Source organism: Somniosus microcephalus, chromosome 1 (assembly GCF_052327205.1).
Source record: "Somniosus microcephalus isolate GS21.2 chromosome 1, FLI_Smic_1.0, whole genome shotgun sequence".
Lineage (NCBI taxonomy): Eukaryota > Metazoa > Chordata > Chondrichthyes > Squaliformes > Somniosidae > Somniosus > Somniosus microcephalus.
In genome coordinates, this window is record NC_140987.1 from 83,898,599 (window position 1) to 83,915,284 (window position 16,686).

At 39.4% G+C, this 16,686-nt stretch overlaps 1 protein-coding gene across 4 annotated transcripts in view; it reads left to right on the forward strand.

Moving 5' to 3' along the window:
- Nucleotides 1-16,686, forward strand: part of dennd4c (DENN/MADD domain containing 4C) — a 169,390-nt gene that overhangs the window by 86,921 nt on the left and 65,783 nt on the right. For all 4 annotated transcript variants that reach the window (XM_085983916.1, XM_085983930.1, XM_085983920.1 and 1 more), the window contains exons 5-11: nucleotides 1,791-1,960; nucleotides 3,036-3,277; nucleotides 9,709-9,775; nucleotides 9,906-9,964; nucleotides 13,482-13,626; nucleotides 13,728-13,903; nucleotides 15,176-15,276. In XM_085983916.1, coding sequence (XP_085840042.1) covers nucleotides 1,791-1,960; nucleotides 3,036-3,277; nucleotides 9,709-9,775; nucleotides 9,906-9,964; nucleotides 13,482-13,626; nucleotides 13,728-13,903; nucleotides 15,176-15,276 — 960 coding nt within the window. The remainder of the gene's footprint in view (nucleotides 1-1,790; nucleotides 1,961-3,035; nucleotides 3,278-9,708; nucleotides 9,776-9,905; nucleotides 9,965-13,481; nucleotides 13,627-13,727; nucleotides 13,904-15,175; nucleotides 15,277-16,686) is intronic.

Consider the following 16,686-nt stretch of genomic DNA (forward strand, 5'->3'; position numbering starts at 1 on the left):
AAAAATACAAACCAAGCTCTCCAAGTTTCTTCAACATGGTTAGCAAGTAAAGCTTGAATAATTTGATAGTTTACAATAATCCAAATAATATTTCTCAGCCTGTGCTTCATCAGGCTAATAATGACCACATTAATTAAATTATTTATTTCTATTTCTAATTTTAACACTGTGTCGTGTTAGTAATGAGGATCTGGGAGATAATTCATTATTAGAAGGCCCCTCTGAGCTGAAAATTTGTGTATATTCACTATTTAGGTCTTAATGTCTCTGGAAAATGGAAAGCTGCTTCTGTAGGTGTGTTTGACTTGGCAGGTCTCCTATTTTCTCATTTATCTCCCCCCACTGCCCCCGATCCCCTGCTAATATAGTGGTACCACAAAATGTTCACCGGTGGCATTGTCATGAGTGTTACTGAAACTGTTAGTCTGAGTATAGTAGATGGAAGAATTCAGAAGTACTGTTTGGAGTTACTGGGGTAGTGTTTCCACTTTGGGTGCAAATTGTGCCCAAAATTGAACCCGTTTGGCGAAGTGTTTGGTTTCCCCCCCGCCCCCCCCGAGAGATTCCGCTCAAACTCATTTGCATTTCACCGAACATGCAATCTGCCATGAGCCAGCGCAATCTGGCAACACATTAAAATGTCATTTTTTTAAAATGCGCTTTAAAAAAAAATAAAAAAAATAATTCCTTGATATATTTGAGTGGTAACCACTAACAGCTTGATTAATACAGCTGAAAATGGGTTTATCACACAAAAGCATTTTTAATGTGTTTAGTGCCCTTGCGTCCAAAAGAACCAGTTTAATTTTTAGAGCCGCCTCAAAGGTCTACAAATGAGCTGAATTCGTGGAAATGCCCAATGGTGATTAATACATCCTGGGAGGGTGACCAGTTTTATGGGTAGGGTGTCTTTTAAACTCGCGTACAAGATTTGGACTAAATGTAATTTGCGCTTAAAATTCCGCGATCTTTTGTGCTGGTTATGCCAATTTCGGGCGAATTGTGTCTGGAGGGGGGGAGGGGAGATAACCCAGTGCAATTGAGCGGAAACACTAGCCCACTGTTCATTTTTAAAAAACGTTCCTACAAAATATTTTGCTAAAAGGCTTCATGAGCTGTGTTTCTAACTGACTGAAAATGGTCAAAATGCTGCTAATAACCAGCTTACGGCTTTAATTGTATGACTGGTAACAAAGCTAGTAAAATATAACTCTGAGCCTATATGTTACTATGCATAAGTCGATCTATGTAGTACTCTACTGTTAATACTTTTTAAATGTATTTCAGAATGTGTTGCATTGGGCATTACAATTCAGTCACTTGAGATTGAATTGTTAAATATTGTCAGTATCTGGTTGTTTGCCATGCATCTTTTCTCGTGAATCGTTCCCACAAATTAATTTGTGCACTGTGTTTGGATACTTGAACCTGGTTGCTTTTTACACCATTAACATTAAGTGTCTGGAATTGATCAGATCTATTGACTCTGGCAGAATTTTACAGAGAATATTTCTGTAGCCAAATAGTTTATTAAGGCTGAAAAACTGGAATCAAGAGCAATTAATACAAATACTTCCTGCCCCCTTTCCACTACTATTGAATATTGTGGCACATCTGGAGAAGTTATTGAAGCTTTGTTTGGCTATATTGTGGATTAGCAAATCTGCAGTATTTACAGTACTCAAGTCTTGCTGGTTGGCAGAATAAATGTGATGAAAGATTTAAAAACTGCATTTTACTTGGTTATATTTTCACAAATTTGCATTCCATTCTATCCCTCTTTTTTTCAGGATTAATATGCAGATATCCTGAAGATGATTATGAATTATTCCCACTGTCTGAATCAGTTCCCCTCTTCTGCCTTCCCATGGGAGCTACTATTGAATGCTGGGCTCCCCAAACCAAATATCCACTGCCAGTTTTCTCTACTTTTGTGCTGACTGCCTCATCAGCAGAGAAGGTAAGCTTGGAGGGAAAAAAAATCTTGTATAGTATCTCTTGAACATTAATAGTAAACTGAGACAAATAATTAGTTTTACACTTAATTGGAAAGTTTTTGAACTTTAGTTATAGGCCTACGTGAGGTGCTGTCTTTCAAATGAGACGTTAAACCGAGGTCCTGTTTTCACTTTCTAGCAGCTGAGAGAGATTGCATATCATTATTTTGAAGGAGAACACGGCAGTTCCCTCTCTGTCCTGGCAATCATTTATCCCTCAACCAACACCACTAGAACAGTTAAATTGTCATTTATCTCATTACTGTTTGTGAGACCTTGCTGTGTGCAAACTGGCTGCCGTGATTCCCTACTTTACAACAGTGACTGCACTTCATGAAGTACTTTATTGACTGTGAAGTGCTTTGGATGTCCGGAGGTTGTGGAAGGTGCTATATAAATGCAATTTTTTTTTTAAACCTTCTAACTTAAGCTATACGTACTTAGCTCCACTTATTTGCTATATTCTCAAGTTAAAGCATGCTTGCAGATGTAAACTGCAGTTCTGCAGTGCACAGCAGGGAACTGAGTAAGTATGTATTCTGAGTTTGTAACATTAGAAGATGTGGATTTGCAGTTGATACAAACCAGTGACAGTATCCAGATTTAAGTGACATTATGGTTTAGAATTTAGTTTGAAATACAGTGCAAGTTTCTGGAATGGGTGTCATAATGTCCCTTATGACTAATCCAGAAAGGCAAAGTCTTAAAATTGTGCTGCATTTTAGTAAATGGAGCACAATGACCAGTAATTTTAGCAACCACGGTAAACATGACATCTCCACTCGGCAAGGGCAATAGTTCAACGCTTGTGTATTAGATTAATATTTATATGATTAAATCTGGACACTTTTTTTTGTCAACTGCAAATCCACATTTTATAATGTTGGATGTATAGGATATATTAGTGCAACGGTTCAATCCTTGACCAAGTCCTGTTGAAGAGCATTCCTGATTGGAGTGATCTGTATGACCTAGTATTTTCTTTGTATTTTGAGGAACTAATTATACATGCTTTTGTACTATGATCTAACAAAACAGGTATATGGTGCTGCTATCCAATTTTATGAGTCTTACCCAACGGAACTACTTACTGAGAAACAGCTAATGCAACTGGGCCTCATCACTGCTGTGGACAAGAAACTAATCACATCCAAGTCTGTGCACACCAATAAATGCATCTGTCTTCTCTCACGCTGGCCCTTTTTTGAGGCATTCCGCAAATTCTTGATGTTTTTGTACAAGCTTTCTGTCTCTGGACCTCATCCTTTGCCCATTGAAAAGTATGTATACTTTCTAATATGGATCTGCTTTACTAAGTCCGAAGTGTTTGAAAAAGTAAAAATAAACTGTTAACTTTACTGATGTGGTCAGGTTTCCATTATGGGTATTAATGATGCAGAAATTAAACGAGCCCAATTAAACGGATCCCAGATGGTGAATGCTGATGGCAGCATAAAGCAGAATCATACCCAACTTTGTCTTAACCAGAAGACCACACAGGCACACTTTTTCCAGCAGGGGCTCTGAATAGTGATTCGGCTTGGGTGACTTTGTGTGCTTCACCCGCCATCCTTCCCTATCTTTTTGGATTCCAAGTTGCTGGATAGTTTAATTATACAGCCAAGCTACTACTTGCTTGATTCCAGATGCTGTTTTGTTGTGTGTGTGCACAACTAGCTTATTGCTTCAAATTACTTTATAATGTTTGAACCAAATAGCTGATTTAACTTGTACTGATTCAAAAACTAGTTTTGTTGTGTTCTAGCATTTTTTCTAAAAAAAATTATAACCTGAATATGGTTTTATTTTTTAAACGAACTGTTTTTGTAAATATTTTTAGACTTTAAGCACCATGGAATCTAGGAAAGGTATGGATAAATACTAACTGTGGCCGAGTCTCCAGGAAAGGCTTACATTGCAGATTCAGCTGATGATTGTAGATTGAGTGGCAGAAATATTTCAAAGCCACATAGTCAGTTTTGAAATCTGTTCTTTTCAAGGAGTTGGAGTTATGTTTTGATGAGTAATGGGCAGTAAGTTGTAACATCCATTCTAGCAACAGTGCTCCAAGAGTGTTTTTCAACCAGTCTCAAATTTATTGCCCATCCCCAGTTGTTGATGCAGTCCTTGTGGTGATGGTGCTTCCACAATGGTGTTAGGTAGGGAGTTTCCATGATTTTGATAGTGCTGAAGGAATGACAGTACCTGTCTGAATCAGGGTGGTGTGCTATTTTGGATGGTAACTTGCAGGTGATGATCCCACAATGTTGCTGGTCCTATCCTTTTGAAACAGCACAACTTAAAAATGTGAATCACAAGACTATTGGATGAAAATCTTTAGTAGATCTTCATGATTTATGTGGCGGTGTGAACTTCCAGTTAACTTGCAGAGTTCTGATCTTTTGCCAAAACACAAAATTAAAGGAAATTCTACAGTTTTGTGTCGGAAGACAATTCTGTCAATCATTCTTCGTCTTGGTTCGTAGGGACTATTCCTTAAAATGTTGATCATCAATTTGTCATCCTTCATGTTTCGGGAACCCGTAAAGACATTGATAATGTACAATTACAGTTTACAGACAGAATGCATTTGTATTACTATTTTACAGATCAGTCAACCTAACCTTGTTCCTGTAGATGATCCTGTAAAAGAAAATAGTAAATGCTGGAAATTCAAATTAATCTCTTAAAATACTCCTGTGCAGCGCCTTGGGACATTTTACTACGTTAAAGGCGCTATATAAATAGTTGTTGTAAAGTCTTGGGGATTCTTTAATAACAGAAAATGCTGGAAAAACTCAGCAGGTCAGGCAGCATCTGTGGAGAGAGAAACAGTTAACATTTCAGGTCGAAGATCTTGCGTCAGAACTGGAAAAAAGCAGGAAATGGAGCCGATTTAAAAGCAAGTTTAGGGGCTGGGAAATGGGGGAGGGGATGAAAGAACAAAAGGGAAGGTCTGTGATGGGATGGAAGGCAGGAGAAGTAGAGGCATTAAGAGATATTCAAGGCAAGAGGAGATGGTAATAGGACAGGTTAAGAAACAAAGGATGGCTCTAGATGAGTGAATTGCGCTGGCAGAATGAAAGACAGCTGCCATGTGGGAGGGGGAAAAAAAGCACAAACGAAGTGTGGATAAAAAATATAAATATGATTGGGGCCGAGGTTATGATCTGAAATTGTTGAACTCCATGTTGAGTCCAGAGGGCTGTAAAGTGCCTAATCGAAAGATGAGGTGCTGTTCCTCAAACTTACACTGAGTTTCCGTGGAATAATGCAAGAGGCCGAGGACGGTGAGGTCTGAGTGGGAATGGAGCGGTGAATTAAAGTGACAGGTGACCGGAAGCTCAGGGTCCCCCTTACGGACTGAACGGAGGTGTTCCGCAAAGCGGTCGCCCGATCTGCATTTGGTCTCCCCAATATAGAGGAGACCACATCTACATCTTGGGGATTCTTTATTTGGTGGCACAGGTTAAAACTGTCACTGGGGTTTAGGCAGGCCAGGTCAGCTCCCAAATGAAACATTTGGTCTATCTTTTCTCTATCAGATGCTGAAGGCCCTGCTTGTGCATTTCCAACATTTCCTTTTTTTTTTTAAGTAGTATTGAAATTTGGTAATTTTGTTGACTTGAATTTACTTGAGCTTTTTAGGATGCTATTTTTGGTTGTGAATTCAGTTGTTAGTTCCAGTTACAAATAGCAATCACATTAATATTCTGACCTGTAATGGATTCCTGGATATGAACTAGTTTTATTGAACGTGAGTTTCTCATCCTGGCCATAGTGTTGCAGTACACTGATTTTGCTGGTCAAATCTCAATCTGTTTAATTTATCACATAATCAGAGCAATTGGTGCAGAAAAATGAACATTGCAGTTTTTGGTAAAAAAAAATTGTTGATTATTTTTGTGTCCAATACCACAGTAAACTGATACAGTAAATCAATAAATGGAGCAATCTGTATAGTTCTTGTTTTAACTTGGGCGGCATCACATCAAAAGTTTTTCTTTAAATTATGATTGCCTCAAATAATGACTGACCATTAACAGTTGAATTAACCATGCGGATCAACTTAAGTATTCATTGGACAAATGGGAAAACCTACAAATTACATAGCTCAGTTACTTTTATAGCCACTGATTGATTTATGTATAAGTAAATTTATAACGTGAACTGAAATCATTGAGAAATTGCTAAACCTAGCCATAATCTATGTATCTTTTGAATAGAATTTTGTGCAGGTCTATCCCTTTTTCTGAGCCCTAGTGTTTGCAGTATTTACCTCTGCTTTCCTCCTGATACCCAAGCTCTGCATGCTCCACCTCCGTTAGCAGCCTGTGACAATTATAAAGTTGCCATTTTTACACTGGTCACAATCTTAATCTGGTAAAATATTATACTCATCTGCAATCAAGTCAGGAATTTGTGCAAGTTGAACTCTCTTCCTTTTCCACTGGAGATATTTCAGAAATAGGTTGCATGAATTTCTGCCTCCTTCATAATTAAGGCAATTAGAATGAAAGCAATCTACCTGGTGGTGATGCATGCAGGTTAGACTGTATCCTACCGGTACAATTATAAGCCACTATAATACAACCAAAACTACAGTCCTGCAATTAGTAAGCGCCAACACCCCACTTAAGTAATAACAGTACAGCCAAAGTTGGATCCCCAAGTTCTGGTTTGTATTCAGTCCCTATCTCAGCCCCAGACTCCAAACCCTTACTGTCTCCCAACCAGCCCTTGGCCCTGATCCTGCCCTCATGCAGGTGTAACAAGATGACCCCTCCCCCACCCCACCAGATTATTTCAGTGGAGCCCAATTAAATGAATAAATGAAAATAAAATGTTCAAGAAAATCTCTGCACAAATCCCTTTTCTATCTTTTCCAATGATGGCTGTCCCTGTTAAATTAACTGATAAAGGAATAAAATATTTAAATGAGTTCCAAAAGTCATTTATGCATTATACTGCCTCGCAAAAAGCCAACCGGTGAAGGCCTTTTTGCCAATCTGTGTATTAACCAGCTCTTTTTTCACACCTAGACAAAGTGTTTGTAAATCGCCTAGTAACCAGTTCAGTCTGAGTATTTTTCACTTCATGTGCTAGTCTTAGCACTTTCGACAATAAGTGGGATAAGTGCTTTTCAGGGGTGAAAACTGCCTCATCAGGCATCTAATGCTCAAGCTTTGTGATTCTTTTCACTGTTAAATATTATACGGTATTGCTAGATGTGAATAATCTGTTTTTAAAAGTCCTTTTTAAAGATTTGTTGTGTTTTACTGAAAAGCATATATTGTAATGAAGCAAATGACAAAACACTTTGTTACCACAGCAACGGCATGACTGTACGGTACTGTACAATTCAGTTTGCATTCAATTGTTGGCTTCTTGCCAAACTTGTTACAACAGATAATAGAATGATTTAATAAAATTACTTGTCAAAATCACTTCATTTTAACAGTTTTGCACTGTCGCCATAAAAGCTCCAAGTCTCTGGCAGATAAACGGAAAAGTGGAGGGTGAAAAACATACCTGGGTGGGGGGTGGAAATTGAGTTGCAGAGTACCAGTTAAACAGAAGGAAAACCAGAAGGAACAGTAGTCTGTGAGGTGTAGGAAGAATGAGGAAATATACCTTGGAGGTAGAGACTGATTAATCCTGTACATGGTGGGCGAGAGTGAGAAATGGAGCTGTTGGCAAACCCAGTGATGGACAGAACTGTATGAAAGGTCAAATGAGACAGGGAAACCGATTTACAATGAGCCCAGCAAAGATGAAGTTATAGAAAGACACACCTATTTTTAAACTAACTTGTACTTGAGCATAGTCATGGGCAATGTGGTTGGGTGAGTTACAAGGCTTAGAGTTGAGATTGCAGTGGTTTCTGGGCATCTCTTAATATAACAACATCTTTCATTTATATAGCACCTTTAACATAGAAAAACACCCCAAGGCACTTTTGAGGCATTATCAGGCAAAAATAGATGCCGACCCGAAGAAAGGTAACCAATGCGTTGAATTTTAAGAAGGGTCTTAAAGGAAGAGAAGATGATGGCGAGGTTTGCGGAGGAGTTTAGGGAGGGAATTCCAGATCGTGGGGGCTAGGCAGCTGAAGACATGACCACCAGTTATGAGTTGAAGGGTCGGATGCACAAGAGGTCGGAGTTGGAAAAATGGAGAGTTTTGTCGTGGTGTCGAGTAGGAGGATGTTAGTTGGGGAGGAGCAAGACCAAGAAGAAATTTAAACACCAGGATGAGGATTTTAAATTTGAGTTGTTGGAGGACTGGGATCCAATGAAGGTCATCAAGGACAGGCGTGATGGTTGAGTGGGACTTGATGTGGGATAGGATAATGGGACCAGAGTTTCAGATGAGTTTAAGTTTAGAGAATGGGAGACTGGCCGGGGGTTATTAATTTATCTATTGACTCTACTGACTGGACATTTCTAAATATTTACTGGATGTAGTAGTAGATTTGAGGTCATTTTACCATTCTAAAAAGTTTTGTTTTGTGCTGCTCAAGATAAGATAATACTAGGAAGTGGGACACTTTCCAGATCAGGGACTTTGGGAGCATCAAGTGCTCGCCTGTCAGGCATAGCATAGTTAAATCTAGAGTAAAGCTCGCTTTACTTGGCTTCAACATGTGCCTCAGAAGAGCGCCCACTATTGCACCAATATGCCATATTTTTCTTTTCCCACACCATCCCTCCTGTGGCCAATTAGTGATGAATTATGAATAAATTTGTGCTGGATTGAGAATGATTTCATACAGTAGTTTTGACGTCAGCACACTGTTGATCCCATCAGCCTGGGCAAGATTTGAACCTAGGACTCCAGAACAAGGGGTCATAGTCTAAAGATAAGGGGTAAGCTATTTAGGACTGAAATGAGGAGGAATTTCTTCACCCAGAGAGTGGTGAACCTGTGAAATTCTCTGCCACAGAGGGTGGTGGAGGCCAGTTCATTAAATATATTCAAGAAGGAGTTGGATATATTTCTTAAGGCTAAAGGGATCAAGGGATATGGGGAGAAGGCAGGGACAGGGTACTGAATTTGGATGATCAGCCATGATCTCATTGAATGGCGGAGCAGGCTCGAAGGGCCGAATGGCCTACTCCTGCTCCTATCTTCTATGTTTCTATGACTCCTGATAGACCAGTAGCAAACAAGCTGAACTATAGTGCCTGTAATTTTTACCATTTAAATTGCCACAACTATCATTTTATGGCAGTTATAAGTTTCATGGCCATTACATTGGCTGTTATGTTAAGTCAATTATGTTGGACATTTCACAGGAGAGTAAAGGAGGAATTATTTTCATTTTAAAGCAAAATTTAAAAGATTAGAGAGCCTCGTATATTCTGTAAATGCAATGCAAGCTGTCACTTTTTGACCATTTAAAAAAAACTACAGGCGAGTTTCTAATAACAATAGGTTTATGTATTTGTTTACCATACCTTGTAACTTTGCTTACCCTAATCTCTACCCATATTTTTTTCTTTGATGAGTTCTTTAAATTTAGGTGACATTCACATGCAACAGAACAGTCAGTATCAGAATTGGGTCACAAGTAGCGTACCCTGTACTAATATTGAAACTGCCTGGAGACATTTGCTGTGATAGTACGGTTTTCTGTTTGTTGCATACTAATTATCACTTTTGTTTTGCCATTTATCATTTTTTGAGACTTTTCTTATATTGTTTATAGGCATATATCCCACTTCATGCATAATGTTCCCTTCCCATCAGCCCAGAGGCCAAGAATCTTGGTTCAGGTAATGTGTATGCACATTGCTAGTAGTACAAAATTAGCTGTGGAGAGTTGAACTTGATTTTTTTTAAAACAAGAATATTGTTACTTTGACTTTAGTTCAAATTGATACTTAACAGTTGCTTGTTTTGTAGCTGTCTGCACTTGATGCATTGATCCTGTCTCAACCGGTTTCAACACCATTGCCTTTAAGGTAAGCTGGAATAAGGAAAAACTATGGTCGCAATCATTGATTCCACCCCCCCCCCCCCCCCCAAAACTTGTGCAACCTAATGAAGGTTTCCTTGTTTTTGTTTTGTTTTATTTCTCTGCTTTACCACTCTTCTGTTTTCCTCACCTGTTTTCCCTTACTCTCATGTCTGCATCCATCTTTGACTTTGTTTTCGATTAATTTCTCAATGCTTTGCACAATTATTTAGTGTTTAATTTCCATTTGAAAATCTTTACAGAAAAAGTAAAAATATTTGCAAATCCATAAACCTTACTAATTTTATGTAACCTGATTAGCCTCAAACTTGTTGAGCAAGTATGGTAATCATGTGAAATATCATGACCTATACTAGTACCCACAGAAGGTCAGTGCTGTTTGAATAGCTACTGCCATTCTTCTCTCCCCTTTCCCATGATCTAATGCTGAGGGTGCTGTCTCTCACTAAGGAATGGTTTTATGAGTACCTGAAGCCCTCCAATATCTTGCCCAATGCCATAATTCATGAATGAGTCTAGGCATTGAGTAGTCCAAGTGCACCTGATCCTGTCTTCGCCCAGCCCCCTTGCAATCATACTTTGTAGCAGGAGATCCTTGATGGTGATCAGGAGCATCTTTCTTCTTTCTCGTCCCCCACCCTTTCCCTAGCATAGGAACACTGGGGTCAACTGTAGCAGTCCTGCTGACATCAGCTAATTCTGCATAAAATCTAGAAAGTTTGGGTTTTTTGTGTGTTCATCTATGTGCAAGATGTCATGCTGATGGAGTATTTTCTCCACTTTGGGTACCCAGTATTAGGCACTTCCAGGTAAGGTATAGCAGAGTAAATGCTCTCCAGTCTGCCCTGACCCCATGCTCAAATCACCTCCTATCACACTTAACTTCCCACACCAGCAATTGTGGATTCTGGTGCAGTAAAATATGTGCTTGTGTATTATTAGTGAAATGGTTATTGGGCCAAATTTATATATTTTTCAGATTTCAGTTTAACCAGACAGTTAAATTTAACTCTCTCTCACCTGGCAGCTATCTTTTGCCCTGCCAGTACACTTTACACCTAATCTCAACCTATTACCATCTCGTCTAGCTTCTAATCTCTTTTACTTCTTTTGTTTCTTTTATTCTTTTGTCCGATCGCAGCCCTGCCTTCGATCCAGTTTCTTTTCTTTCCAGTTTTGAAGAAGGGTTCGACCCGAAACGTCAACTCAAATTTCTCTCCACGGATGTTGCCTGACCTGAGTTTTTCCAGCATTTTCTGTTGTTATTTTGGATTTCCAACATCTGCAGTATTTTGCTATCATAATCGAGTTAAATTTAACTGTTCGTCCATGTGTTGGGCCATTTTTAATTGGCCCTTGTTTAGCATAGGAAATATTGCTAACTGCACATTTGTATTTATAGTTTGATGTTCCTTTGGATGTATTAATGGTTGAATGCTGCATAAGAGTTTGTTGAACTTGGAATAATAGAATCGTTACAGCACAGTAGGAGGCCATTCGGCCTGTCGAGCCCATGCCGGCTTTCTGCAGGAGCACTACAGCTAGTCGGAATCCCCCCGCCCTTTCCCCGTAGCCCTGCAAATTTTTTTATCCAGCTACTTCTCTAATTTCCTTTTGAAAGCCACGATCGAATCTGCCTCCACCACCCTTTCGGGCGGTGCATTCCAGATCATAACCACTCGCTGCGTAAAAAAGGTTTTTCTCATGTCTCCTTTTGGATCTTCTGCCAATCACTTTAAATCTGTGTCCTCTGGTTCTCGACCCTTCCGCCAATGGGAACAGTTTCTCTCTATCTACTCTGTCTAGACCCCTTGTGATTTTGAATACCTCTATCAAATCTCCTCTCAATCTTCTCTGCTTTAAGGAGAACAACTCCAGTCTATCCACGTAACTGAAGTCCCTCATCCCTGGAACAATTCTTGTAAATCTTCCTACCAAAATGTATCACTTCGCACTTTTTGCGTTAAACTTCATCTGCCACGTGTCCGCCCATTCCACCAGCTTGTTTATGTCCTCTTGAAGCCTTTCACTGTTCTCCTCACTGTTCACTATACAGGTAGACTACCCTTTATCCGGACTTCCGAAAACCGAAACCCTCTTAAAAACCAAAGGTCTTTTCGGTCAGCGTAAGTCGTGCGCACGACATGACCAGAGTGGCGCACGACTTACAGGCCTCGCCGGATAAGGGATAGTGTAGCATTTTCCCGCACTTCTGAAAACCGAAATCGCTCAGCGTAAGTGTACCAGCCTTTATCCGCACATCCGAAACCAGAAAACCTCTGAAAGCCGAAAGTGGCGCAAAGCATGACTTCTGAAAACCGAAATCGCTCAGCGTAAGCCGTGCGCACAACCCCGACCCCCGCCCACCCCCACCCCCCACCCTTTCGGATAAGGGATAGTGCACCCTTTATCCGCACTCCCGCAAACCGAATTACTCTGAAAACCGAAGTGTTTTCGCGCACCTTCCGAAATCCGAAATTTTCCTAAAACCGAAACACGGCTGGTCCCGAGGTTTTCGGATAAAGGATAGTCTACCTGTACTTCCAATTTTGTGTCATCCAAAAATTTTGACATAGTGCCCTGTACACCCAAGTCCAAGTCATTAATATATATCAAGAAAAGCAGTGGTCCTGGTACCGACCCCTGGGGAACACCACTGTGCACCTTCCTCCAGTCTGAAAAACAACTTTTTTTGCAACTCCTTTTCCAAGAACCCTTGCTTAGTTTTCATTGGATGTACCATAATGAAAGAGTTGAGCTTAAAAGTTGATGTTGGAAATGACCACTTCTGAAATGTTTGCTAACCTGATGTAGAGAATACATATTCTTAGTCCACAAATTGCTGCTGTGATTGATCAGAGAAAGAGATCTTTGCATGAAGATTCACTGAAGAAAGCAACCCTTTAGCAATACTCTGCCTCAACAAATAACAAGCTGCAATGCAGAAGTGCACACATGCAGTTATCTGTAAACTGTCTGCTGTTGTCACTTAAACATGTATGTGCACGCAAAGTTCCAAAAATATATACCTTTTTTGGGAAGGGGATTAAGAGGAACAATTAAGGCAAGCTGAGAACTTTGAATGAAGGTTCCAGGAACATTTTGGTCTTACGGGATCATGTTTCATGATTTTTGAACTCTTAACAGTTTGAATACTTTATGCTAAAGCATATTACAGGAAAACTATTGCATATACTATCATTTATTGCAGCAGTTTGCAAAAGCCGCTTTGATTACTTAATTTTCTGCTTAGCCTATTGGGCCAGGAATAGTATGAATAATAGCTTGACTTGGGAAGCTTTTTTTCTGTTAAATGTTTCCAACCTTAAGCTGTGGAAACATGTCGAGTCCTTTGAGAGACTTTGCGTTTTAGCCTGAATTCATAACAGTGCTAGAAAACAACCAATTTGCGACCATGTTATGCAACTGCATTTTTAAAGCAGACTTGCAAAATATTTTGACATGAAAATACCTGATCTATGTAACATTTTTTTTCCCCCTAGAGGAGCAAACTTTAGCACTTTGCTCATGAACTTGGGTGCTGAGAACTGTGCAACTCTACTGTATTTTGTCTTGATGGAAAACAAGGTTCTGCTGCACTCTCTGAGGCCTGCTGTGTTGACAGGTGTGGCTGAAGCTGTTGTAGCTGTAAGTATTGGTGTGTTAACCTAAAACCATTTGGATTTTTATAACAATAGTAATCTGTATTAATAATTTCACTTGCATTGGTTTTTGATTCTCTTTTTCAGATGATCTTTCCTTTCCAATGGCAGTGTCCATATATTCCACTCTGTCCATTGTCCCTAGCTGTAGTCCTCAATGCACCGTTTCCGTTTATTGTAGGTGTTGATTCACGCTATTTTGATCTTTATGACCCACCTCTGGATGTTGTATGTGTGGACCTGGATACAAATACAATATATCTGTAAGTATCGGTACTTGACTCTTGTAGCTCTGTGGCTTCTTTTGTATCTTTATTAAGACTCACTAGGTTGCAAGATAATGTTTGGGCTCACATTCTTCCCTTCAGGGAAGTAATGGAAGTATACTCGTAACATTTTAAATAAATAGGTGTATGTTTGCATAAAGGTCATTATAGAAGCATACAGCCAGAAGGAGGCCATTCGGCCTATCGTGTATATGCCAGCTCTTTGGTAGAGCTATCCAATGAGTCCCACTCCCCTGCTCTTTCCCCATAGCCCCACAAATTTCTCCTTTTCAAGTATATATCTAATTCTCTTATGAAAGTAACCATTTGCATCTGCTTCCACCACCTTTTCAGGTAGTGCATTTCAGATCATAACCAGTTGCATAAAAAAATTCTCTGTATAAATTCTGCTTGATACTGTCAGGCCAAAACTATTATGATTCTAGGATTAAATGCATAATAGGACTTCAAATCAATTTAATCTGTGTGGAAAAAGGTCTCTATTCCTACCAGAAGGGACAAGCCTAGTAAGATTAGTACCATGGTAGCTGAATTGAGGTCAGAAATGAGCAACAAAACTGAACAACTTGCATTTATATAGTGCCTTTAACATAGTCGAAGTGTCTTGGGATAGTTTACTTTGAATCAAACAAAAACTGACACCAAGCCAAGGAAGGAGACATTAGCACAGGTGACCAAAAGTTTGGTCAAAAGAGGTAGGTTTTAAGGAGGGTTTCAAAGGAGGAGAGAGAGGCAGTGTTTTAGGGAAAGAATTCCAGAGTTTGGGGCCTATATCGTTGAAAGCAGGGCTGCCAGTGGTGGGACAAAAGGAGTCGGGTTCACGAGGCCAGAATTGGAGGAACGCAGAGTTCTCGGAGGGTGTTAAGGCTGGAGCAGGTTATAGAGATAGGGAGGGGCAAAGTCATGGAGAAATTTGAACACGAGAACGAGAATTTTAAATTTGAGGCGTTGGTGGACTGGGAGCCAATGCAAGTCTCTCAGGGGCGATGGGTGAATTTACAAGGAAGCACAGGGAAGACTTGGAGCCATACAAAATTCAGTTGAGGGCAACTAAAATGAGTGTAAGAGGAGGTAAGGGGGAGGAGGGAGACAAGGTGACACAGTTGGTCTCAATCCAGGTGTATTTAGATTGGGGTTGAGGTATATTGCTGGAGCAGAGTAGAGGAAGCTTCATAACACAAATGTGTGCTATACCTGACCTGGGAATGCTGCTTGCTGCTGCTGATTGTTTTTGCTTTTGTTTTATAGATCTGATGACCGGAAAAATTTAAGCTGGAAGCAACTTCCAAAGAAGCCTGGGAAGAATCTCTTCAGTTCCTTAGTGAATCTACAAAACCAGCTTTCATTGAGTAAGAAAGCGAAGGAATAGTCATTTTTGAGAAATTATAATCATTTGTAATTTTGGGTCATTCTTTAGAAGTTCCTTTTGTGATTTTTGTCATGCTTTGCTTAAATCCCAAAGAAATAGGTATTCTGAAAGTGCCTACCTATATATTTTGATAATTTTATAATTCCAGTTTAAAAAAAAAAAAAAAAATCCATTCCCCTTTTGTACTAAATATTGTTTTTTTTTTTTTAAGGTGTTTTTACTTTTATTTTAGCAATCTTGCTAAACTTTTTTGTGCTGTCATGGCATTTGTTCTACATTCAAGGGAAGTATTAGTTCATTGGTTTCACGAACAGTGGAATCACTAATATTGAGGCTGTATCACCTCAGCGCATTATATCTGCCAGGCTTGCAGGAAGGTGATACACTTGTTATTGTGTCTATTATTCCAGTAGAATGAAAAGCCAGCAGGGTTTAAGGTGCACTCGGCAATATTTGACTGGCATTTTGTTTTTTTAGATACCTGCCAGTACAATGTCACATACAAGCTACTGTAAATATAGTATACTGATTCCAAGTTTTGTGCTTAAAAAAATTGAATTATCCAATAGTTTGAATTAAGCACTGTAAATACACCAAAGTTGCAATTCAATACTAAAAAAAATTGAATTGTCAAATTTTGATTTAAGTGACTTCAGGTTAGACTGTCCTACTGAGAGTTGCACATAGAATCATAGAAATTTACAGCACAGAAGGAGGCCATTTGGCCCATGACTTACTCGAGGTTGAAAACGTGCAGTATGTAAGTTACCTTTTGCTCTCCTCACACATTTCCTCACGCTTAAATTAATGCCCCCTCATCATTGACTCTCTAACCTCAGGAATTAGTATGTTCCTATTCGCCCTATGGAAATTGTACATAATTTTAAAATCTCTTGGCCTCCTCTGCTCAGTGGAAAAGTCCCTGTATCTCCTCTCATCTCATCACACAGCTATAATTTCTTGTCCCTACTATTGTGATGAATCTCCTCTTCTTAGGCAGTCCCTCGGAACCGAGGATGAATCTACATTATACACACCAAGTTTAATGACCTTTCCATCATAGTGTCCAAAAGTGTGTACACTATTCATTGTGGTCTAAATATTGCCTTGTACAAATTAATCATAACCTTTTAGTTTTTCTATTCTCTACCCCTATTTATAAAACTCAGTTATTGCAATTTATTATGGCTTCATCCACCTGAATTATTATTTGCAACCCCGGGTACCTGTTTCTTAGCACCTTTGAGCATCTTTCTGTTGAGTTCATATTCTAGTTGGCTGACTGAGCTTCAAAGTGAAGTCAGGTGCAGATTGTTCTGGCTGTGAAGACATTCAGCTGTTCAAGCTACTACACAAGTTTGAGTTTTGTTGATTTCTATCATATGGTTTA